This window comes from Arachis duranensis, chromosome 4 (genome assembly GCF_000817695.3).
Source record: "Arachis duranensis cultivar V14167 chromosome 4, aradu.V14167.gnm2.J7QH, whole genome shotgun sequence".
NCBI classification, from domain to species: Eukaryota; Viridiplantae; Streptophyta; class Magnoliopsida; order Fabales; family Fabaceae; genus Arachis; species Arachis duranensis.
This window is the reverse complement of record NC_029775.3, coordinates 28,719,136-28,744,546: the sequence shown is the minus strand read 5'-3', so window position 1 is coordinate 28,744,546 and position 25,411 is coordinate 28,719,136. Positions and strand designations below refer to the sequence as shown.

The window sequence follows — 25,411 nt, the reverse complement described above, 5'->3', positions numbered from 1 at the left end:
TATATATACACACACACACACACACAAACTACGTTTAGGAGAATGATTTTGACATTCTCTAATTGATGATGTCATTCTTTTATTGTATGTTATTTTTAAAAAATAAAATAAAAAAGAAGAATAATTTAAACCCATTGAGCTTCTCCAACCAAACAATGCAAGTGGCATATATTGGAGGGCCATGATCTCTCAGGAGCTCAGATTGCGGCTTTCTTCTCTTCCTGGTTGACTTTTTTTTAAATGAAACACATTTGTTGAGCCATCCAGATATAGCCTCCAGATACGATTTCTGAGCTCCAATCCATTTGGTCAAGCTTGATGATAGAAAGAGGAGTTCATCTTCAAGATAGCTGGTAATCTGCCTATGTAATTCAGAATGCATGGTGATTTTAGCATGACTATTGTTATACAATACTGAAATGATATGAAACTGAAACTTGTGACATTCAAACATCACTTCCCACATCCTGCTTAACCTGCCATTCAAGCACAAACAGATGAAATACAAAACAAAAAGCAGTTTTTTTTTCAAAATAAGTAAATGTGCATGCATAAACTAGACTTCTCATTGACTAAGGAAAACATAAGTTTCTTATTGATCCAAAATCATTAAACGGGAATTCAAAGGTTGATAATCATTGGTGCAATAGGAAAATAAGATCCAGCAATCTTATATTATCTATTAGAAAAGTTAAACATAGAAATGTAAGTTTAGAAGAGCACAAATGGATTCGAAATCATACGCACTTCTGGATTTGAAGAGCAAAAAATGATAGGTATACAAGCCAAAACAAAAAGGAGAGGAGGAAAGCAGTGTCCTCACACCAGAACCATAATAATGGGTCTGAACTCTAAAAAATGGATAAGAATTTCAAACAATGGTAATTTTAAAATAGAATGACCATAACCAGAAAAGGCATACAGATTGGTGATTGAATATTGAGCTTTGAGAGCATTTTTATGTTTATAAATTTAAATCCATCCACGTAAACCTTTTAACAAATGGAGATGATATATCGACAACATGTACAAAAAATATATCAGGAACCTTTTATAAATATTTTTAAACAATTATTAATCAATATATACATATATAAACCTAGAAGATCTTGCCCTTCAATCAACTCCTCAATTTGTGGCTGAAGCTCTTTGTCCCTTAATTCTTCAATCCTCTTTGATATAGAGTCAATCCTGTGAATCGCAACTCTGATTCTTGAGTGCAGATCCTTAACGACAGCTCAAGTTTTATCAATTGTATGAGTCTCTTCTCCTTTTGATTCCAGGTGCCTCAAGATTTTACACTTCGTGTCATATTCCTTCCTGACAATCTCACTAGCCTGTAATTTGAAGAAGCAAAAAATGTCATTGAAAGTTAAATGTGGAGATGTTACTACTCTCTGGAGTGTACTTAGTTTTCAACAAAACTACTTCTGGGTTAGTCTAAAGATCCAAAACAAGTATTCTAGGAAATATTATATTACCAAAGTGGAATAACAGGAAATATACAACATGCTAACATAATTATTGATGAGCAAGTATATGCTACCTTCACTTCATCATAGAGCTTCCTTTCCCAGGCTTATAGCCTATCCAAAGTTGATGCATGGCTTCTGGATATCATACAAGACGTGTTAAAGAGATTATTTGCAAATGCCTCTGTATCATCTCTTGAGTTTGCTCCCACAGGGTTTCTGGATGAGGAAGATCGAGATGATGTAGTTCTATGCCAAGTTAAGTACTTAACAGAGTTTTGAGCAGGTTCTGAGAAAATATTTGGAAAGGGGGGAATTAGATATCAAATTTCATGCACAGATTTAAACAAAAAGGAATGAATATCTAAATTACAAAAAACTAGATGTGGCATATTCCTTTTCTAAATATCATTTGCAATGGAAGACTTCCAACAATAACTAGATGTCATAATGTAATTTGCATTGCTCCTAGTTCTACAGACGGTAAATTTGTACTCATGAAAAACCTTGAAAGACTAAGAAGACCGAATCAATCTAACAAGGTTATCCATGTCTAGAAAACATGAAAGATCAATAGGAAAAAAATGACAAAGAAATTTACCTTCTGGAACTTAAGTAGGGTCATCCCCGCAAGAGAAACATGCTTTCAAGAAAGACGATGCCACCGAACTAAAAGAGTATAAAAGAACTAAATTTCAATCACCAAAAGAGTATAAATTCATACATAGTCAAATAGAGACATTAAATAATCCGGCTATCAAATACCAACACAAATGTAAACAAAATATAATGTCGTATGTCACTAGACGGTTCATATGCCCACAAGAAAATAATAAAAACAAAAATAATAAAAAATATCCTATGTTGTAAATCTAATCTTGTGGAAATTCATCATCATCACGATGGTGATTATCATACAGCTTATTAAGATTTTCAATGGCATTTTTTGACCCTATAGCTTATCATATTATGATTATTTGACACGAGTGAGATTGCAATCTTCATGCGAACCCCATCATCCACCTAATAAAATTTGAATAATTACACATTAGGCTTAACTACCTAAATATAAAAGAAAGAACAAGGAAAAGATTAGTGCATCATATTACCTTTATGTTAAAATGATCATCTTCAAAACAAGCTATCATCCAACTTGTAACCCACACACCCGCGTCACTCCTATATATCGAGGAAGCTATATTAGAGTATTATATAATCGCATAAATTTCATATCAATAATTACTAATTATATGATCTTACGATCCAGCTTCGAGGGTGGGAAGGCCTTCTGGCTCTTCAAATTCAAACTGTGAAGAAATCAGATTTGGAGTGGTCTCAAAGTCATAGAATGAACGATCTTCCAATACCTCATCCAAATAAATGGCCTGTTTATGTCTATGTTAGAGTTTTCTTTTTAGTCATATATGTAGATAATTAACAAAAAAAGGAAAATATAGTTACTAATTTCAAAGATGTCCTCTTTCGCTTGAACTGTTTCTCAATGGGTAATGGGTCTAGCAAAATAATTTGTCTTTTAACACGATCAATCACTACGAGGTACCAGTGTTCATGACCTTCGTCCGTAGTTTCAGATACAGGGATAAAGACCTAATCAAGAGAAAGTCATTTTAGTTATTAAAATTATTTTATGCCAATATTTGCTAATATGAATTTAAAATGATATAAACTTACTCTTTTTAAGCAGTCAACTTTGCCCAAATAAACATATGTGATACAAGACGGCAGACGGTTGGGATCCAATTTTGTCTTCTCTGACAGCTACATTATTTCAGCCACTAGTTTATATGCACAATACAAATAACAACTACCAATATTATTTTAGTATACACTCCTATATATTTACCGCAAAAGTTGTAGGTAAAAACCAATAACCACTTTCTCTGGTCAACTCTGTCTTCATCATATCTGCTACTAAGTCTAGCACAAGAGAAACGATTGGCTTTCCTGGCATCAAGCTCCTGAATACATCTCTGCGAGATGTAAGCTCTGAAAATACTATATCCTCCTCGTAGCTACCAAAGATAATTTAACATAAATAAAAATAGCTAAACAAATCAACAACACCGTTAACAAATAAAATTCTAATTGAGTTTACTTACTTATCCATCAAATGATTACCATACAAGTATGCTGCAATTGCAAGTTCAGTATCGTCCAAACACATTGAAGCTGTTAGTCTAAAACAGACTTGCACCCACTAAATGTATAAAAAAAATTGTTATTAGTGTAATAATAATAATAATAATAATAATAATAATAATAATAATAATAAACTACTTATTACTTAGTATTCACACTAGGTAGCTCTAATCCAGGAATATTGATTAGAGCAAATGAATCTGTTCTCCTTTTTTTAGCAATGGACAGATCTGTCTTATCCTTCTCAATACAGCATAGCAACAATGGATTATTTGATGCACTACTTTGTTGGTTAAGAGTCTTAGATTTGGAACCAAAGACCTTAAACACCTTAGAGGGAGAGCTGACATTATTTTCCAATAGTTAAACAAGAGATTGGACTATTTGGGTCAAATGCTCAACAGAATTAGCTATTGAGTCTAAAGTCATTTTGTCCTTCAATGATGGATTGGGTTCACCGTAACATTAGAACATTTCATGCAGGGTCAAAATCTCATTTTATTCACTATGAAAAAACCAAAGTCCATTTAGCTTTTACATAAAAGAATACAAAAATATAATTAACATGAAGAATATGTACAACTAACTGAGAACAAAATTCTGAGATTAACTCATATCAAAGTTAAAAATTAACTCCGAATTTTGAAAAAAAGCAATAGTAATTAACTGAAGAAAAACAACAATCAACAATTCTTCCTGTTAACAACAATCAACAATCAAAGAAATTAACTCAGAAAAATAAGAATACTCAAAGAAATTGAATGAAGGAGGAGGGGAAAGCGCGGCAGAACGGGGGATCTGCAACAGACGAACGAGACAGAGGAGAAGAGATGCGACACCACATAAGTTGCGACGCAAGACGCATTACAATGGATGAGGCGAGCTTGAGCAGTGGTACCGGCAAAACAGGGGCAGTGCAGTGAAATAGGAATGAGAGAGATACAAGTTGCGAAGTGAGTCATGTTGCAACGGAGGAGAGGAGCTTGAGCAGTGGGGATTGCGGCTGGCGGAGATGCGACGACGGCGCCGATAATAGTGAGGATGCCTAGCTGCATTTCTCTTTTTTCTTTCTTTTTTTATTTTTTTAAAGAATAAACATAATTTCTATTTTATTATTTTAATCAAAGATGTGAATAAATATACTCATTATTAAAAAATTATACAAGACCATTCAGAATAAATTTATAATACAAGAAACCAAAAAAATAGTACGTACTTGTTCAAAATTTTAGTTGGTTCTTGACAGATCTTTATGTTAGGAATAGAACTTGCCTCAACAGAAGCAGCTCAATTATTTCTTCACGTTTGTACCATTGTAATTAGCTTGTAGTGTTATGTGTTTGAGAATAAAAATACATAACAATGATAAAAAAGAGTTGTTATTATATATCAATTTACGCTAAATCTATATTAAATGCAAATTCATTCTAATTATTGACAATCTAATTAGTTCATTAAATTGATTTGCCATAGTTGTGTTTAGTATGAGGGGTTGATAGAATGCTTTTAAGAGATTGTGATTAGGTGGTTACACATTCTGTTTTTTCCTCCAGTTTTTGAGTTTAGGGTGGTAGTTATCTTTTCAGTATAGCCTTGTAAGTACTAGGTTCTGGTGGTGAACAAATCTATATATTTAAAAAAGTGGAACTTGTATAGTGCAATTTTGATGAACAAGGTGCTTGTAGTTGGGAACTCAAATTTTCTATCCCATTTTTCTGTGTGAATGATTTTGAAGATGTTGGGTTTGAGAATCTTAAAATAGAAGAAAAAGGGAGGTCTCATGATTTTACAGGTGTTAGATTTTCATTGAAGGAACTAAGGAGACAGGAAAATGGGATAGAAGATTTCAGTTCCCTAGGCTGCGTTTGTTTTCAGAGACAGGACACTGAGATAGGGACATTGAGACACAAAATCATGTTTGGCAGAGGAGACATGGACAGAGACAAGGTGTCCAGAGACACTGAATTAGTGTATTTTGTGTCCATCCTGACAGGAAGGACACGGAGACACTAACAAGGGACACAACTTATTTTTTATTTTTTCTTTCATTATTCTTGTTAATTTTTTATAATTATATTTTTTATTGTTATATTTTTCATCTCAAGTTTTTTGAATGAAAAAAAAATGAGAATAAATTGAATTTTCATAATTTGTTCTAGTTTATCACCAAACAGAATATAAGAACACAAAATTTTGTGTCTCTCTCCATCAGTGTCTTGTCCTGTCATGTCCTTACTCATTGATTTTCTTTACTAATGTCATATTTCCAATCCCCCCAATTTATGTCATGTGCAAGAAGTAATTGTTACTTGTTAGTTCCTATAAATAAATTAAAAAAGAAGAAAAAAAAATTTTTATTCTATGGTCATCTTGAATAGCTTATTCTTGGTATAAAGTATAAACCACTTCTTCCTAGTTATCATACAAAATGCCTTTGTATTATAGATAGAGGTTCTTATACCCAAATAATTTTTACTAAGTTTTCAATGCCTAGCAAGTAAATATTGTAAATATGTATTATTTTGGGTCACTTTGATAAAAAGAAAACATTATGTTGGTGTTGTAAAAACTGATTAAATTATAGTATCTGTATTCTAACGAGCTAAGTGTAGTCCCTGAAGTTACACTCGAGCCTCAAAGTAATCCTGAAGTTAATAATTACCTAAATTGATCCTCGAAGTTACACTCTGGGACTCATAGTAGTCCCTGAAACATTTTTCGTTCAACCCCTTTTCCTTCCCCAACCTTCCCCTTCCTCTTCTCCATCCCCAACCCGTCCCCTTTCTCTCCCCCAACCCTTCCCCTTCCCCTTCTACTTCCCCAACCTAATTGTTCTGGTAAGAATTCAGATTGTGACGCCGCTAATTTAGACTCACCGAAATCAAGATCCTGTGCTGTTTATGGCGATCGGAGCTCTGGTATTTCTAGATTTTTGAATTCTCAGTCCTCCTCAGAGTCAGATAGCTACAAGCGCGAGCTTTCACCGAATCTTCATGACTCTGCTGTTGTGAAAGACTCGAGCTTTCCGTCGCATGATTCTGATTCGTGCGGTGAAAGGGAAGAGTCATCAAATGGTGCGATTTCTTCGCAGGGATCGGGGAACGGTAGCAGGTCGGTGTATATGAAACCATGAACTCTCCCTCACTTGATTGTTGCCGTTACGAGAGGGAAATTTCATCGACACATGCACATACAATTTTGGATCGGAACGTGAAATTGGAGGATAATGAAAAAGGTTGTGATCTAAAGAGAAAACAAGATCAGAGTGAAGGGAGTGCTGAGACTAGAACAACCAAATTCAGAAGATCATCAGCGCCTGTGGAGAACAAGACCCAACAGAATTTGGTGGTTGATGACGACGACGAGAAGAAGGCCAGATTAATGAGAAACAGGGAAAGTGTATAGCTTTCGAGGCAGAGAAAGAAGCACTATGTGAAAGAGCTTGAGGAGGTGCGGTCAATACATTTAACAGTTGCTGATTTGAGTAGCAAGATTTCGTTTGTGATGGCTGAGAACGCCACTTTAAGGCAGCAATTGGGTGTTGGTGGGATGTGCCCTCCTCCGCCACCTGTTCCTGGATGTATCCTCATGCTGCTCCCATGGCCTTCATGCCTTATACATGGATGCCATGTGCTCCATATGTTGTTAAGCCTCAAGGATCTCAGGTTCCCTTGGTCCCCATTCCAAAGTTGAAGCCTCAGCAACCTGCTTCATCAAAGAGTAAGAAGTCTGAGGGTAACAAAAGTGAGGTGAAAACCAAGAAGGTTGCTAGCATTAGTTTGTTGGGTATGGGGAAGCAGAGGAGAAAGACAAAGGAGAATGGCGTCAGATTGGAAAAACAGAAGGAGAATGGGAAGGGTTGGGGGAGAGAAAGGGGACGGGTTGGGGATGGAGAAGGGGAAGGGAAAGGTTGGGAATAGGGAAGGGAACAGATTGGGCATGTGGGGGGAGGGGTTCTACGCTACGCTTCTTTTTGGGGGGGGTTTCTATGCTACGCTTTTTTTGTTCAAAATGACATCGTTTTAAAGTTTCCATGAACGGAAAATGCCTCAGGGACTACTATGAGTCCCAAAGTGCAATTTCGAGGATCAATTTGGGTAATTATTAATTTCAGGGATTATTTTGAAACTCGAGTGCAACTTCAGGGACTACTTTGAGACTTAACTCGTATTCTAACCCTATCATAAAAATTTGTTCAAACACATTTGTCCCTCTCAAAGCAGCTTCTTTCTTCTTTCTTTTTCATCTTTTCTTTAAGAAAAATGGTTTTGTAGGCTTCCAAAGCATACTACAATTAATTGGGCTACTATAGTAATACTTCTAATTGACCTACTCATGGCTATTTGGCCCCATTTCTATTACAGAAATTTAAACTAATCATCTCTCTTTCCTTTTTCTTTTTTAATTTATTTATTTTTTATCCTATTTCCTTAATACATTTTTTACCTCAGATAAAGAAAACGTGTTAAAATCAGATATTAAAATTCAAAGCAGGTTTGGTACCAGTTATTTCTTGTGTTTATTATGTACAAGAACAAATCAAACCTACATCTAAAATAAAGAACCATGAAGATGAGGGTTTATTATTTGCTTGGAATGTGGGGCGCAGAAGTGTCATTTTGGAGGGTGATGCAGAGTTATAGAGAGAGAAGACAAGAATTCAACCATTCTCACAAATGGCACCACTGCAGGATATCCTTAAATATGTTGGCTAGTTTATAGGTTTAGTAGTTGTATAGTTGTATTGTTTCTAGGAAATATAATAAAGCGACCAATTTTCTAGATCAGCAACATAATAAGCATAAAAGTATATCAAGTAATTAAACCTGCAAGAGAATCCAAGCATGCAGTTGTTACAAGGCACCCTTCCAAGTTTAGTAAGAAAAGCTTTTGCAACCCTGAAATGAACCAGGACATCATCGAAAATTAATGAAGCATAGATAATTATGAAATACTGAAACTCAAGAATTCTGTTCAAAGTGGCAAGCTGAGATGCTAGTATTGTATATCGGTACTGTTTATAGTTCACACTGCAACATGTCTACTGACTAACATAAACAATATCAACTACAGAAATTACAAGGACAAATGAAAAAACAAAAAGACTTTTCCAAGAGTGATTTATACAACTGAAGTCTACATCAAAGAAATAAAGCACAAGGAAGATTGGATATATAACTGAAATTTTTTCCCAGAAAAGACAAACTGATTGGTTGATAGCTGCATTCATAATTATAACCATATATTCACATAAAAAAAGAAAACAAAGAAAAATCCAAGGAAGAAGATGAAAATGCAAGGAAACGGAAAGTACCTTTTAGAAAACTGATGCCAAAATTAGACTTTACTGTAAGAAATCTCAAGACTCTCCAAACACGCCAACTCTGGAAGCAAATTGAATAAAATACATTGTTCTGTTAATCATTGAACCATGTGTTGACTAAGACAACAATGACTATACTTCCATGTGTACACATCACGCTGACAATTATACAGTAGTTAAGCACAATTGCAATGTGTTCTTTCTTAGAGAAATAAAAGTATTCACACACTTGAACTCATTAGTCTTCAGGAGCAAATGTTTTGATATCTTCAATGCCATACAAGATAACCATAAAACAGACCATGGTTTATCTAATTCCTAAACCAGTCGACCTTGTAACCATTGAAACAGCACCACTAATTACTGATATTAGAGAAATACTTAAATATTTTGGCAGCACCGCACCCGACCAGCATAGCATATGGCAGACAACATGATTACATACCATCAAATTAAATTCATAATATTATATTTAAAATGTTTAAACATGATTTGGATATCAGAAGTGTTAATCTTTCTAACTACCTATCCTAGACATCGTAGTTTCTAGCCATTGAGATCAAGGTTCTTACACCCTAAACATGACAAAAGCTTGTTGATCTTAGAATCTAGATCAATTATGTGAACCTACTTATTTTAAAAAAATGCGACCAGCCATAAGTAACTAATTCAACTGAGTTAGCATTTATATCAAACCAGTTTTGCTCAGCTTTTACCTAAAATAGCAAAGAGAAATAGAATTTGAAAACACAATTATCTATATCCACTCAGCACAATTATCCATATCCACTCGTTGTTTTGTTGACTTTTAATTTCACTTTCTACTTTTAATTCTACAATAGGGTTATTGACTTATTGGCCATAGACTGGGACAATAACCCTATGAAATAAAGGCAGAAAAATTCTACAATAGTTCTAATCAACCAAAACAGCAAAGACAAAAAGAGAAAGTGGTTTCACATAGCTTACCAACCTTTATAGAAAAAAGGCTTCACATTAAAGATAAAAGACCAAGATGAACTACAACATATCTACTCACACACCAACTCATTATAAAACCTTAAACACCAAGCAAAATTCCAAGCCAAACACCACAAACAACATAAATCAAGCTCACTCAAAAAAAAGAATTTTTTTTCAAAATAATAATAATAATAATAATAATAATAATAATAATAATAATAATAATAATAATTGACAAAACCCAGAGAAAACATAACAGCTCAGAGAATCACAGAGAAAGTTACAAACTTTGGTGAATTAACACACACCTGAGATACTGAAAACAAAATTAAATAAAGATTGAGGATCAAACCTGAAAAGGGTCACAAGACAGGGTTTGAGTGACTGTATGAAGAAAAGCAAGCTTAGTGTTGCAACAGTTTTATGGAGCAAAATTAAAGAGCACTGACAGAAGCAGCAGAGAGGAGAGTGTGTGTGAAAGTGAAGTGAGTGAATGGAAACACAGAAATAGTTATTATTATTATTATTATTAAGTCATGAAATAAAAATAAAATAAAAAATAAGTGAAACATAGACGAGGACAAGAACCTAGCTCTTAAAATTGGCCAAATCCTTGAAGCATATTTAGTACTATGATAGTGACTTCACTAGTATTTTAAGGCACAAAAAATAACATTAGTTCTATGCCATTAAAGAAATATTAAACCAAATATAAGATTGATAATGACAATCAACAAAGAATTAAATAGCAAGTATTTCTTTCTTTCATCGCTGTCTTAATTCCTTAAAACTCTCTAGTTTGCTCATCAATTTTACAGTGATAAACTAAAAGTCATTAAGAGAGACAAAAATCTGTTTAGTCAAGAAGGTAAAAACAATACATATTTAAGCTAGATAAGTAACAAGGATCAAATTCTTTGTAACATTACATGCATATTTAAACCAAATGCATATTTATGCTATTGACTACTAGGAAAGAGTTAAAACAGTACTATTAATTTGGTTTCAACTTTCAATAGGCATGCAACTTTTCAATTTTCTTCTGAGTTCTATAAAAATGATTTGTAGCATGCTCTATGAATTATAATTAGCCAAACTTCAAAGATTTAGAGTTGTATTACTAATTATGATATAAATGAAACACTCGTATATGAAATAACATCAAATAACGTGCTATGGTGAATCATAATAGATGCAGTGAAAAATCAAGAATCAAAAATCAAAGAACAGAATCAACTCAAGTACAGAACAGAAAAAAATAGAAGCATTAAAAAATCATAACAAAAATCAAGAATCAAGAATAGCAACCAAGAGAATATTAGAGAACCGCAGAAAATATGCCAACCAAGAATCAAGAAATTTAAAAATCATAACTAAAATCAAGTACTAAAATACTTAGGAACAAACCATAGTTAACTCAAGAACAGAACAAAAAAACAAATAGAAGCAGTGAAAAATCAGACAAAAAAATCAAGAACCAACCTGAGTCAAAGGCTCAATTCTTGATGATGCAGATAGAGAGTGGCAGAGTGCAGGGATGAGTGGAGGAAGACGCGGTGGCTGCCAGAAAGGGAGAGGCGCTGGACAATGACAGCTGGACGGGGCTTGACGATGGAGGGCGAAGGGGCTCGACGATGGAGGGTGAAGGGGCATTCAAAGAACTTCCATAGAGGAGAAAGACGCAACGTTTGCCCAATTGAGTGGTTTAGCCTTCCTATTCCTTTAAGTTCTTTAAATTTTGTGGGTGGCTAGCTACCGAGGTCAATGCAATCAATTTTTGCTAGGTTTTGCCGTTTTGGTGTGCTTCAGAGGGGATGGGGGCACGAATGATATTAGGAGAAGATGAAGAACAGATTGATTTTTTATTTTTTTGATATGTTTTGCGTTGCTTTAGAGGAGGACACTAATGATTAGGGGAATTGGAGAAGATGAAGAAAGATTAATTTTTGTTTTTTTAATATGCTTTTATTTTGTTGTTTAAATTATTTGAAACTATAAGATTATGATTAATTGAATTCTAAAATTTGATTAATTTAAAAGGGTATTTTTGTCTAATCAAATAAAGGAAGGATGTTTAAGACTTTTTATAAAATTAAATAAATAAATATTTTTTATTTTTATTTAATTAAAAGGGTGTTTAGTAAAAGTGGTGATATAATATATATTTAAAAAAGAAAAAATTAAATGCTGACGTAGAAAATAAATTTCGCATGTCTTATTGTTATTTGTCTATATTTTAAACGTAACAGTACTTATGAATTTATCATCGTACCGTAGTAATCACCTTAAATTTTTGAATGGTTGGTGCGTTACTCGCAATTGTAATTCGAACCATTTAATTTTGGAATTAAAAATCTATATAAATAAGAACAACTCAAATGAGTGTTTTTTTTGGAGTTTTAAATTTGACATGTACATGAAATGAGAATGACTACAAATTTCATTTCATATTAGAAATGATAAATGAAATGATATTGGTAAAAAACCGATTAAATTTATCATCTCATATAAAGTTTAAAATAAATTGATACTAACCATTAAATTAATGAATCTGATATTTATTAAGTAGTCTTTGTTTTCAGAAACTGGAATTGGGATTGGAGGACTGAGATTCAATATTGTATTTGATGGTTAGAAAATTTCAGTTGTAGAACGTAAAATTTTAATTTTTTTAGTACATAAAAAAGTATGGACATAGTGATTGAAATTTTTAATAACGAAAACTAAAATTTTAATACCATATATTTTCAAAAATACCTTCTAAAATTTCAAATTCCAAATTCCAAATCTAACCCTACCTTCCCTTTCCTCCCAAACTATACATCTTTATTGAAACTTCCATCTCCTCCACCACTGTTATCCTCATTATTGCCGACATCGGTAGTGAATCCACCAGATAACCAACCAACAGAAAACTGAAGTCTCCTCCCAACTATTGAATGTGATGAACCTCATGATTGTGATATAACAATTAAAATAGAGTCTGAAGTTAGGACGACCAAGAGTTGAGACAGTGACGAGCTCAAGCGGCAATGATCTGAGACGGCTTGGAGCTGGGACAGTGAGGCAAGGAGAAGACTCGGCACGTGAAGAGCTGAGACACCGATGAGCTAACATGGGGAGGATTTGAGATGGTGAGGGCTAACACAACGAGGTGAAGAGAAGAATCAACGATGAACAATGACTGCGACTGTGAGGAGAAGACTCAGTGACGGCAAGAACAGATGGGGATGAGAATGCACACGACATTGAGGGGAGAACCAACCATGGCGAGATAAGTTCAAGGGACTAACGGTGAGATAGAGAAGGAGAAGAGAGAGACAAAGGCGTAGGGTGGGAATTAAAGTTTATTTTGTTTTTTATATTTTTAACTAATAAGGGTATTTAGGTAATTTTTTTTATTTGGATCTTTATATGTATTTTAAATCAAACAGGATATTGAGTCCTGTACACTGTACATCAAACCATGGTTTTAAAAATCGGACTGAATCGACTAGTTAAGCCAGTCTAATCAGGAACCATAAGACTTTCCAGTTCGATCCATACTAAAAAACCACCCTTTCAAAAATCGTTTGAGAACTGCTAAACTAGCTGGTTGGACCGAACTGGCACCCCCCGGTTTATAAAAAATGAATCTCCTTTGTTTCTTCCCTTGCAATAAAAGCCCCTCTCTCCTTTTCTTTCTTTATTTCTTTCTTTCATTTAGAAAAAAATCACCAATGTTTTGAAAACCATACTGGACTGACTGGTTAATCTAGTCATCTGGCCAATCTGGTTGACTCGTAGAACCGTCCTGCAAAAAATCGACTTAAGAATCGACCGAATTAATAGTTAACTGGTGATTGGGGCGGGTTTTTTAAAAATCTGATTTTGTCATACTCTTAAAAAAATGGCGTCGTTTTGACGCTAGAAAAAAAAAGAAAGAAGAGAGAAACAACGTCGTTTTGAAGTTTTTATTTTTTTTTCTACCTTCAGAAATGCTGAAATGTGAAACCCAACCCCCTCTTCCCTTTCTTTCCTCTCACTCAAAAAACCCTAATCTGTCCCTATCCCCTCCATGGTTCTAAAAATTAGACTGGATCTAATCGTGAACCGACAACATTAACAGTCCGGTCAAATATGTAAAACCGTTGATCAGAAAACCGTTGAACCGGCTGGTTCGGACCGAACCTGAACCCGGCCGGTTTACACAAACACGGAAGCTCCTCCGTTTCTTTCCCCCTTTCTCCCTTTCTTTATTTCATTCAGAACGAAATCACATAAACTGAGCCCAAAAAAAACCCTAGCACTGTAAACCTACACCACCGCCGCAAGGAGTGGCATACTGCCGCCATCGGTCGCCCTCAAAGTTCGCCGTGCTTCCTCGAGCTCGGCGTCCGTCGTCTTTGTCTGCTCAGCCGCGCTTCCGCCGCCGTTTGTTTGCCGTTCACGTTCGCGTCTTCGTTCAGCCGTCGTCTTCGTTCGCGTTCTTCGCCGTTCACGTTCGCTGGGCGTTCACCGTTCGCTTTCCCTCGCCGTTCACTGTTCGAGTTCGCATTCGCGTTCGTCTGGAAGCCACGTTGCTCTGCTTCAAACTCTGCGACCAACCCGCTTGCTCCACCACCGTCGTGAGTTCCCTAAACCCGCCACCAGACAATACACTCACACAACACCAATACTCTGCTTCAAACTCTGCAACTTCTGATTTCTATTACAATAAGTAACTATTTGATTTGGTAGTGGTTTGGATTTTTTTCATAGACTGAAGTAAAGTATACAATAGTTATGTTCTTTTCTCTATCACATTGATATTAAGTTTTGAATTCTCTTATTTGGTTTTAATTTTACTGCACTCAACATGTTTGATGAAATGCTTTAACCATATTTCTGGTTGGATTTATAATTTCTAGCTTTTAGAAACTTAGTAAGTCGATTGCATGTGAAATTAGAATAATTGGATCTTAGTAATTAGAAAATTTTAGCTGCACAAAGAGCATGTTTGCAGAAAACATATTAGCATGATGATTCCACTTGCATTAGTGTTCTTCTCGTAAATTTTAACTGTTATTGTGAACTTGTTAATTTGCTAATTGTTCTTGTGTTGTTGATCTATTGTTCCTCTGTTATTTTTAATTTTTTTTGTTTTTGTTGTGATTCTCTGTTCTTGAACTTGTTAAGTTGACAATTTGCTAAATTGTTGGGCTGCTGCTGTTTTAATTTGCTAAATTGTTAGGTTGCTGCGATTTAATTTGAATTTTCTATTTAGGTCTTGTTCTTGTTTATTTGCTAAATTGTTGTTGTATATTTATTGTTGTCTTTGAGATTATTGCTGGATATTGGTGATCATTGATTTATTATATGCTTCATTTTTCATTGTTTTCTTCTTCTAAAGGAAAAAGAATTCTGTTTTTATTGTTTTGTTGATTGTTTGTTTTGTTTCAGAAATCAATTTTTTGTGATCAATGCTCAAACTCTGAATGTTGTTCTGCTGTTTTTGTTTTGTTTCAGAAATCAATTTTTTGTGATCAATGCTCATACTCTGAATGTTGTTCTGTTTTGTTTTAAGGCTGTGTTTGGAAGAGGTGATTGATTTCTGAGTGTTGTCTTGTTTTTGTTTTAAGGCTGTGTTGTGTTCAATTTTCATTTTGTAGGAAATTCTTTAAGGTATATAAGAACTAAGAAGGAAGACTATTTCAACGGTATTACTCTGTTGATTCTGGTCGGCTACAAGCTTGAACATAGAATTGAAGAGAGAAACCCTTTATTATTTCATCATTGGCCTATTTTTAACACTGCATATCATTGTAGTTTGTTTATTCATAGAACTAGTTGTTTATGATCCCCTTTTGAAGCAAACGGCCAAACCCTCCTTCCCATTCTTCCTTCACTCAAAAAACCCTAATCTGTCCCTTGATCCCCTCACTCCCTCTCTTCTCTTCGAAGTTCCAACAGCCACTAGCCCACCACCCACTAGCCACCATCCGAAACCCATCACCCACACTCGTTGCCGAACCCTTCTCGCCGTGGGTGCCATCGTCGCCTGTGGAAAAGTCTGCTCGGCCATCTTCTTGACGTTCCTCCTCTCCTGGCCGTCGACGAAGGGCTGCGTCAAGCTCCTAGCGTATCTGTCGCGAAGGATTGCTGGGTCCGTTGGTCGTTGTCTATCCGAGCTCACTTTCTTGTTCAAGCTCTCTCTCTCTTTGCTCTCTGTTTGAGCTCACTTTCCTTCTCTGTCGCTGTCATTTCTGATTCCGTTGTCGTCGTCACTTCCTTTCTCTCTCGCTGCCGGTAGTACTTCAATTTATTTTTGCTTGTTTTGAATTTTTTTTAAATAATACTGATTATGTGATTCTGAGTTTGCCGGGTTTACTATTTTGAGTTGCTGAGGTAGTATAATACTGATTCTGTGATTCTGAGTTATTGGGTTTACTATTTTGAGTTGCCGAGTTAGTATAATACTGATGTGATTCTGAGTTGCTGGGATTAATATTCTGAATTGCTGCTGCTTGTCTGAGTTAATTTTTTTGATGGTTAATTTTGTTAGTTTTTGATTTTCTGGTTTTGGAAGATGCAATCACAAAATGATTTTCTGAGTTAAATTCGTTTCATACAATAAAAATATATGTTGTTAATGTTGGTTAATTGTTTTTTTTTGTAGAACATTATGTGTTTGTTATTTTTATGCGTTTTGACTTCTGATTTTGTTTAGTGATAAATTTTGATGTTTGAAGTTGTTATGAATAGTTTATTATGTCAAATTGTAAAAATTTAAATTTTATTAGTTTACAAATTATTGAATTCAAATAATTAAAATTATATATTAAATTTTTAATAATTTTTATTTAATATTTAACTAAATCGGTTGAACCCCGGTTGAACCATTGAGCCAGTGAACCAGTTACCTTACCGATTCATTGACCGGTCCGGTTCTGGCAACCTTGGAAATCACAGAAACAAAGAGCCAAAAAACCCTAGCCTTCTAAGCCTACACCGCCGCCGCAAGGAGTGGCAGCCACCGTCCGTCGCACTCAAAGTCCGTCGTCCGTCCGTCCATCTAGCTTCACTCTGCACCAAGTCTCCAACCCCTGTTCGCTGTCACCGATCGCAGCTGCTTCCTTGAGCTCGGCATCTTTCATCTTCGTCTGCTCAGCCGCGCTTCCGCCGTTGTCCGTCACGCTGAGGAGCTTCCGTCCTCGTCTGGTCGTGTTGCTCCAAGTCTCCAACCCGTCTCCTCATTCACCATTGGTGTGGTCATCGTTTGGTCTTTGTCTGCTCGCCGTCGTCTAGTCGCCGTCGTCTGGTTGCCGTCGTCCGTCGCGCTTAACCGCTCTCCGTCATACTCTGTTCAGAAATCATATTGATCATTGAATAATTATTGAATGTTTTGGGTTTTTACTGAATGATTAATTGATTATTGATTAGCTCTGGCTGCTCTGCTGTGCTGCTGTTATGTGTTTTGTGTTGTTTTTGCCTAGTGCTGTGCTGCTGGAACCCTGGAATTATGCTGTTTTGTGTTTTTATTGGCTTAATTGTGCTTAATTGTGCTGTGTTTGTGCTTTAATTCATCCTCATTAATCTTTGTTTGTGCTTAATTGTTCTGTGTTTATGCTTTAGTTCAACCCCATTACAAATTTATAAATTATTAATTATTAATCTTTCATATATTCTGCTGCATTTGTGCTGTGTTTGTCCTCATTACAAATTTTTAGGATTTAGGGTTTAGGGTTGGTGTTGTGTTTGTGCTTAATTGTGCTGTGTTTTGTGCTTTTTTTGCGTAGTGCTGTGCTGCTAGAATTGTGCCGTTTTGTGTTTTTATTGGGCTTAATTGTGTTGTGTTTGTGCTTTAGTTCATCCTCATTAAAGTTGAATGACCTTTTAAGGTTTATATTAGACTATAGTTATGTTTTAGTATGTTTATTTATTATTTTATTATAAAACGGTTATTCCGGTTGAGCCGGCTAGACCAATAAACTAGTAAACTAGTAGTTAGAACAATTCGATCACTGGTCCGGTTTTCAAAACCTTGCATCAAACACAATATAGAAATTTAATTTAGTATCTGTCTATCAATCTCAATTATCTTCCAATTGGAGCCTTACTGAATTACTATTTATGATTATGACATAGTTATGCAAATACTGATGAAAGACCAAAATAAAATTGAACTGAAAATGCACATTGGAGATGCTATAACTGAACCGGATGTGACCACAACTTTGGCGAGGAGAGCTTTCGTCGGCAAGGCAGGGGGAAAAACGGCCGCGCTTATGGGGAAGAAAGGATGCAAGGTCTTATAGTGAAGAGGGAGATGGGTAGTTTTGAGCTGGGTTGGGTTGCGTTTGGTGTCGGGTTGGGTGGGTATCCGGGTTTGTTTGGTAAACTCAAATTCGAAATTCCTGATCTTCTCGCCTCTTCATCGTTGCAGTTTGAAGGCTTCAAGTCCCAAACAAATTACGGCTGAGGCAGGGATATATCCTGACTGAAGAAGAAGAATTTAATGCTCCTTGTGTGCAATGTTCGGTTGTGCAGCCACTCGGGTACGATGGACCGGTTCTTTGTGGTTCATTTGTGGTGGAATTCTGAGCTTGGTCTAGCTCCATCTGTTCTCCGGCCTTAGAATGTCCATGAAGGAAAGTGCAGCATTGATATTCTCTTCGAATGGCATTAGCAGGAGTGGGTGGGTCTCACTAGTAACCGAGCTTGGCAATAATACCTGCTCGTGATTTTTCCCACTTCAGGGGAGAGAGTTCAAGCATAGGGAAGGGTTGGGGATCGGGTTTCCGGCTGGGTGGGACTTATCGGGTTCGGGTTCTTCTGTGTAGGACTCGGCTCATGTCTCCAAAAAAAAGCGTGAATCTCTCTATTCGAGGCATGTTTTTGACTGCCCTTGAAATACTCCTTATAACACACCAATGCTGACCCGAATCAGTTCACCCAATCACAAAATTGACAACCTGATCCGTTGCCACAAGAATACTACCTGGAAAGTGGATACTTTTTTCATTCCTGCGGTGAGCAAACCCTTTTTTAGAGTAACTGAGGTAATCCCTTTTATTCCCTTTCTCAATCAATGGTTTGCTGATAGTAACGCAGTTCCTAGTGATTCAAGATGAACTCTGCCTTTTACGTTTTTCAATATCAATTGAGAGTTCGTTTCGTGTGTTGGGAGTGTGTTCCGGGACCCATTCTCCATTCTGTTGGGTTTAAGCCTATGTCTATGTTGTTGAATTCACTGTTGACAATTTCTCTTCTTAGCTTTTCACTCGTTTGAAAGTGTGGAATTTGTTTTTGCTGTTATTTGATTTTATTTTTACATGTATTTGTTTATTTATTTTGGTGTCTGCTAAATAATGGGATAGAATCTTATATTCTTATATGCCCTCCCCAGCACCCCATGCTTTATTCTGAATATTTTATTTCCTAATTATATGAATATCAGAATATGTTTGTTTACTCCATAGAATGCACCGAGTGTGGGAGAGCTTTCATTTGTCATTCTTCAGGAGTTATATAGTATGAACAGGTTTGTTGTAGGATTCTATTCTAAAGTTCTAGTTGTCTTGGAGTTTGTAACTAACTATTGATTAAGAATAGTCTAGAGTTATGTTTGGTGGGAACTAATCCTTCAATGTTAATAAACTTTGTTTGTTTGACTAATTTATTGACCATGTTATGTTTATGTTGCGAATGATAATTCTTGAGGAGGAAAGTGGGGTAATAGGGAATGCACGGGGAAATAGTTGATAATTGAGTGTGGAAGAAAAGAATATTTTAAGTCTCAAGAGGCATTGGAGACAGTAAATGACAAGAAGTACGGTTTACCAAGAGTTAGAGAGGTGCTCTTGAATAGATCCTCTCATTCTTTGAATGAAATCCTAGAGTTCTTTTACAATTTTTGCTATCTTTTTGATTTGGCTACACCATAGCTCTTCACCCTCTTTAGCCTGTGATGAACATTTGACATTCATGAATAGATAGATCAGCAAGTTTTTATTTATTTTACTTTGGCTAAGTATTTCATCCATAAAATTCCCCATCTTACGTTGCAGTTCAGACCAAAGCTTCTTCCCTTCTCTTGATGACATGGGAGCTAGAGGAGTTGTCGGGGACAAGTGGTCCATGAGAATTCTTTGGGCTTGTGCTCTTGGAAGTGCTGCTGGTAAGCATTCTTGACTTTGTTTTAATGGAATTTTATTTCACCAGATTTGTTAAACTGTCAAGAAACTATGTTTTGAAGTATGTCTTTTCCCTTTTTAATTGGAGAAAACTTATGTTTAATTAATCTTATTTTCTTCTTGACTTTATCCAATTGTAAATATATTTTTCTCTTCTAAATTTTTTCTTCATTGGAGATGTTAGAATATCTATGAATAAATGAGTTAGGATATTATAGGGTCTGTTATGATATGATAGTTAATTGTGCATATCCTGTAATTATGTACAGACTCCCTCTTCCAAACTGTATAAACTTGCCTTTGCTGTGTAACCAACACACAGGATTCTCATGTTTTTTTCTCCCTCTCACATTTACCATGGTGTCCGTGTTTAAAGAGAAAAGCTTATTTAGTTCGTGTGCCAAGGCGACACACTGTCCTTTTCTCATTTTCTTTTCCCCTGACTATCGTGCATCTTTTCAGTTGCTAGAACCTCTCCTGCCCTATGCGAGTTACTCTGGCAGCACTGTTTTTTTTTACTTTTATTTTTCAGCTTTCCTCCGCCAGTTCCTCCATTGTAGGTTCCACAATGCTTGTCATTGGAGTTGTGTTGGCATGTGCTGCTCAGCCTTTAAACCGGAACTTACTGTCCGCTTTCTGACGCTCCTTCACGTGCCAATTCTTCTCCTTGCAGCACACCCACTGCTATCCCTTCTGCTTGTGCATCCCCCATCACCTTCCATTGCCACACCAACCATCGTGCTCACCTCACTGTCTACTTTTCAGATCTGATTGTTTTTCTCATTCGATCATGTTTGACCTTGCCTTTTTTTTTAATTTTTGTTTTTGCCCCTGGATTCTTTGATTTCTTTCCCTCTCTATCGGTCATTCCTTTTTGTTCCCATGCTGCTGCAAGTTCTACTTCCACTGCAAAAACCCCCACTTTCACGAATTATGTTAGTGTGCCTCTTACCACAGACAAATTGGATGGTCGTAATTATGACTTGTGGTATTTTGATATTGTTTTGGTTCACTAGTCCCAAACAGGCTAAAATTGATGCGCAACTTTGCAGCCTCATCAAGAGCACCATCCATCCCTCTATTAAGCAAATTTTTCGTGCATGTCACTTGTTAATTAGTCTAGATGCAGGCTGAGGCCCTTACACTAATGACACTCAGTGGTCATATATAGTTTGCCAAGGCCTCATGAATGTCATTGCCCTTGTCAAGCTGATGGTCCTATGTCTGCTTATTTGTGAAAAATTCATGGTGCTCTATGATTTCAATGAATTGTTGCCTCCTGCAACAACTATAGAAAGAGTTGGAACAAAGTATCTCATTCTGTGTGATTCTAGCTTTGTATGGATTGCCTCGAGCCCTCGAGTACTCTTTGAGCCTACCATCAATTCCTTTGCCTTTGTCTCCTGAGCTATTGGTCGTGGTCGTTTTTTGTGGTGGCCGCCAATGCCCAAAATGCTATCACCATTAGTTGGGTCATACCATTTGTAAGTTTTGGATTCTTCATGGTCTCCTGCCACGGGCTGTTAATGTTGCTCAGACAAATCCCACCACCACCTCAACTACTCTAAATCAATCCACACCATCCCCGGCAAAGTATGCTGATTTTTTTTGTGGTACCAGCATTGTCAAAATTCTAGTGCCACTGAGCATGTTTTTGGATTGATCGACATTCTACCTCTAGCTATTGTGTCCTCATTGGTGGCAATCTTATTTCTTGGAAAAGTTAAAATTTGGATGTGGTTGAAGATCTAGTGCAGAAGTAGAATATTATGCTATGGCATTGATCTCATGTGAGCTTATGTGGCTGAAACAACTTCCTGCAGAACTCGAATTTGGGATAGCAGAACTCGAATTTAAGATAATCAAACCTAAGACACTTGTATGTGACAACTAGACGACTTTGCACATTGCTTCTAATCACATTGAGATTAATTGTCAGTTCACTAGACAAAAGATACTCCGTAAGGTAGCGTTTGGAAGAGAGATAGAGACTGAGAGACAGAGATTGAAATAAGTCTCAGTATTGTGTTTGGTGTAAAGTAGGAGACAGAGACTGAAATAAGAATGAAACTCTAATTTAATTTGCACAAAGAATAAAGTTGGAATTAATTAATTGTAATGGGGATATTTTAGGTATAAAATATTATTAAAGTTTCAATTTTCGTCTCCAAAAATTTCAGTCTATTGTGTCCTCACTTTTTAGAAGTACTGAAATATTGAAATTTTGGAGACAGAGACTGAAATTTTAGTACCTCAAAACAAACGCTACCTAATAACATTGCTACAAGCTTTGTCAAATTAAATAATCACTTGGTAGATCTCTTAACTAAAGGCTTATGAGGTCTTGGAATAACTTATTTATGTAACAAGCTTGGTGCATTCAGTCTTTTAGCTCAAGCTTGAGGTGGACTGTTAGAATTCTATAAATAAATGATCTATGATATTATATAATCGGTTATTATACAGAAATTGTGTATGTATTGTACTAATGGACTGAGTCCCTTTTTCAGGCTATATAAATATGGCTATTGTAGAATTCCCTTTTCAAGCAATATAAATATGCCTCTGCCGTGTAACCAAAACGCGCGAAATTCAATAGGAGAAATCCTTGTTTAATTATAATATTAAATTCTTAGTTTCAAACCATTTTAACTAGATTTAGTTCTGACCATTGCGCGAAAATAAAATGAATATATACCGTATAAAATATATAAATTAATTTAAAATCTAATAATTATATAATTAAAAATTTATACATAAGTTTGACTTTTAAGTAAAATTATGAAAATACTCAATTCAAATTTATTTATTTGATTTCATATTATTATCTTTATTTATTTAAATTCTAATTTTATTTTTTATAACTCACGATAGTACTATATATTTTTAACATATTACAACTAAATGATATTTAAAAATATAAATTATTGAAAGAAAAAAAAATGATATATGGATGTTATAACTAATGAATACAATTAGATCAAAAATTAAAAAAAAAACCTAAAAATTATAAAGGTCTAGTGTTTTAGAAATTTATTACCTAATACATATGTTTAGCATATTAAAAAAAAAAGTTTTGGTTATCAACCGAATTCTTAAAGTACTTGTGCAAAACATTAGTAAGAATGGAGTTAATAGAATAAGAGGCATAAAATTATATGAAAAGAGGAGATAGAGAAGATGTGTGAAGTGAATATGATTTATATTGTAAACATAAGAAAGGGTGAGTATAAAATAAGAGGATGAATTATGTTTTATTATTCAATTTGTCTATTAAAGAAAAACGATATTAACATTAAAACCATAAAGTATTCTATGCAAAAGTAAAGAGTAAGAGAATATGAAAAACATAGAGTAATTTAAAAGAAAAATGTCATAAGAGTGAGAAAGAAAATGAAAAAGAATTCTAAGTTATAATCTTATATAATAAACATAAGAGTATAAAAAAGATGATGAATTATATTTATATTTATGCTTATTAAAGAGAAATAATATTAACATTGAAGATATATAACACCTTATATAAAAGTAAAAAGTAGAAAAATATGAAAAGTATAGGGTAATCTAATAAAAATAAATGTCATGAGAGTGAGCAGAAAAATAAAAAAAAAATCTAAGTTATAATAATGAGCCTGCCGAAGATGAGGTCATTATGGCTCGCCTTTAGGTGTCCTCCTCGGGATAGCGTCATTTAAAGAACAAGGGTCAGAATTTTTTGGGATTTTTTGGGTTTTTTTTATGTTTTTTAGGGTTTTTTATGGTTTTCTAGGATTTTTAAAGTTTTTTAGGATTTTTAGAATTTTCTTAGGATTTTTCAGGATTTTCTAGGGTTATTTAGGGTTTTATGATTTTTTAATGGTTTTTAGGGTTTTTTAGGGTTTTCTAGGTTTTTAGAGATATTTAGGATTTTTAAAGTTTTTCAGGATTTTTTAGGTTTTCTAGGATTTTAAAGATTTTTTAGGGTTTTTTAGGATTTTTAAAAGACACATGAGGAGTTAGAACAAAAAGATTAAAACGTAATTTAATTAGATAAGTAGTAAGCAAATTGTGCCAAATAAATTACTTATACTTACGTGGCATAATGTTAGAAAGCTATAAGATTAATAATGCATTAGGAGATTACTTTGTGTTCTGGTTTAATATATTATAAATAGATAGATTATTCTCCTTGTTTAATTATAATCTTAAATTCTTAATTTCAAACCATGTTTAATTATAGTGTTAATTTCTTGAATTTGTTCAATTGTAAACTTGTGTTTATTGTTATTAATGACTATACTTGTCTAGGCCTATATATGGTTGCTGTAGAGAGACAGAAGAAGAATAGGGAGAAGATCTTAGCCGAAGCTCTGAACATGGAATTAGGGGAAAGCAATGGCAAAGATGTCTGAACTACAACATGATTTTGCCCCCCAAAAAAATAGAAAAAAAGAAAATAAATAAAAAAAAAGAAAAACTGTGTTATCATGCAGCTGAGCAGATGCAGAATTGCCTGTCTTTTTCTAAAAGTACCTTTTGATGTATAAGGTTTTTGCATTCATCTTTTGTCTTTTCGTTGGCAAGATAATCAAATAGTTTATTAAATTTTAGCTGTGGCATATATATGTGTTGCCTTCTAGTGTTTGTTGTAATTTCATCAAGAAACAAATCACGGTATTTTCATTGAGCTGAAAAAATATTTGAAATAAAAACATTGATGTTAATTCTCCAAGGGTATATTTGGAACTCCCTGAACTTGGAATTGATTTTGTTTGAAAATTGAATATTTTTTTAGAATACATACAAAATAGGAATTGTTTTGATATGTATAGTACTAAATTCCTTTCATTTTTCAAAAGGATTTAGTTGGACTGAAATGGTTAGATGCATTAAAGATGTAAAAAATTGTTTTATCTTTTATGTATTAATATAAGAGACAATGGGGTTTGGGTTCAAGATTGCCATTAAGGACATGAGATGATAAGGCGGCTCATTTGGTGGAGGACAGATGTAAGCGATTAGGATTCTAATTTGTTTTTAAGCTCACACCTCAATATCATGATCCTGCTAACTCTAGCAGAATGATTCATATTCAAAGTTCCTTTGAATTAATAAAAGAAAATTATTGGTCATATATATATGTATATAGTCTAGAGAAAATACAGGGAGTTAACATCCTTTATCCTTTAACCAACATTGTAGTCAATATTCATCACCTAGAACTGAACATTAAAAATAATCCAAAACTAAAAAAAACCAATTAAAACAAAAATAAAAAATTATTTAAAGTCAAACAAAATAAAACCAATTTAAAATATAAAATTTAGTATTTAGGATTTTGAATTTATAAATTAGGATTT

At 34.7% G+C, this 25,411-nt stretch overlaps 1 protein-coding gene and 1 long non-coding RNA gene across 5 annotated transcripts; one reads left to right on the top strand and one right to left on the bottom strand.

Moving 5' to 3' along the window:
* Positions 1–1,120: 1,120 nt before the first annotated feature.
* On the bottom strand, positions 1,121–2,144 carry LOC127746505 (uncharacterized). The gene is made up of 3 exons (XR_008008162.1): positions 2,074–2,144; positions 1,547–1,761; positions 1,121–1,337 (listed from the first exon to the last, which is right to left on the bottom strand). It is a non-coding gene; the product is annotated as an uncharacterized LOC127746505 (long non-coding RNA).
* A 12,020-nt stretch (positions 2,145–14,164) lies between these two features.
* LOC107483927 (uncharacterized) lies at positions 14,165–24,783 on the top strand. Of its 4 annotated transcripts, none has more exons than XM_016104531.3 (3): positions 14,165–14,525; positions 19,947–20,056; positions 24,360–24,783. In XM_016104531.3, the coding sequence occupies exons 2-3, from the start codon at positions 19,981–19,983 to the stop codon at positions 24,461–24,463; spliced, it is 180 nt and encodes a 59-aa protein (XP_015960017.1). In that variant the 5' UTR covers positions 14,165–14,525; positions 19,947–19,980; the 3' UTR covers positions 24,464–24,783. The 4 variants fall into 4 exon arrangements, with proteins under 4 accessions (XP_015960017.1, XP_015960019.1, XP_052116974.1 ...); XM_016104533.3 differs by having other exon boundaries at positions 14,389–14,525; positions 19,952–20,056; XM_052261014.1 differs by lacking the exon at positions 14,165–14,525 and adding an exon at positions 15,549–15,596.
* Positions 24,784–25,411: the final 628 nt, after the last annotated feature.

Coding starts and splice junctions, on each gene's coding strand:
- LOC107483927 (XM_016104531.3), top strand. CDS start 19,981: ATGGGAGCTAGAGGAGTTGTCGGGGACAAGTGGTCCATGAGAATTCTT. Junction 20,057..24,359: donor TGCTCTTGGAAGTGCTGCTG/GTAAGCATTCTT, acceptor ATACTTGTCTAG/GCCTATATATGGTTGCTGTA.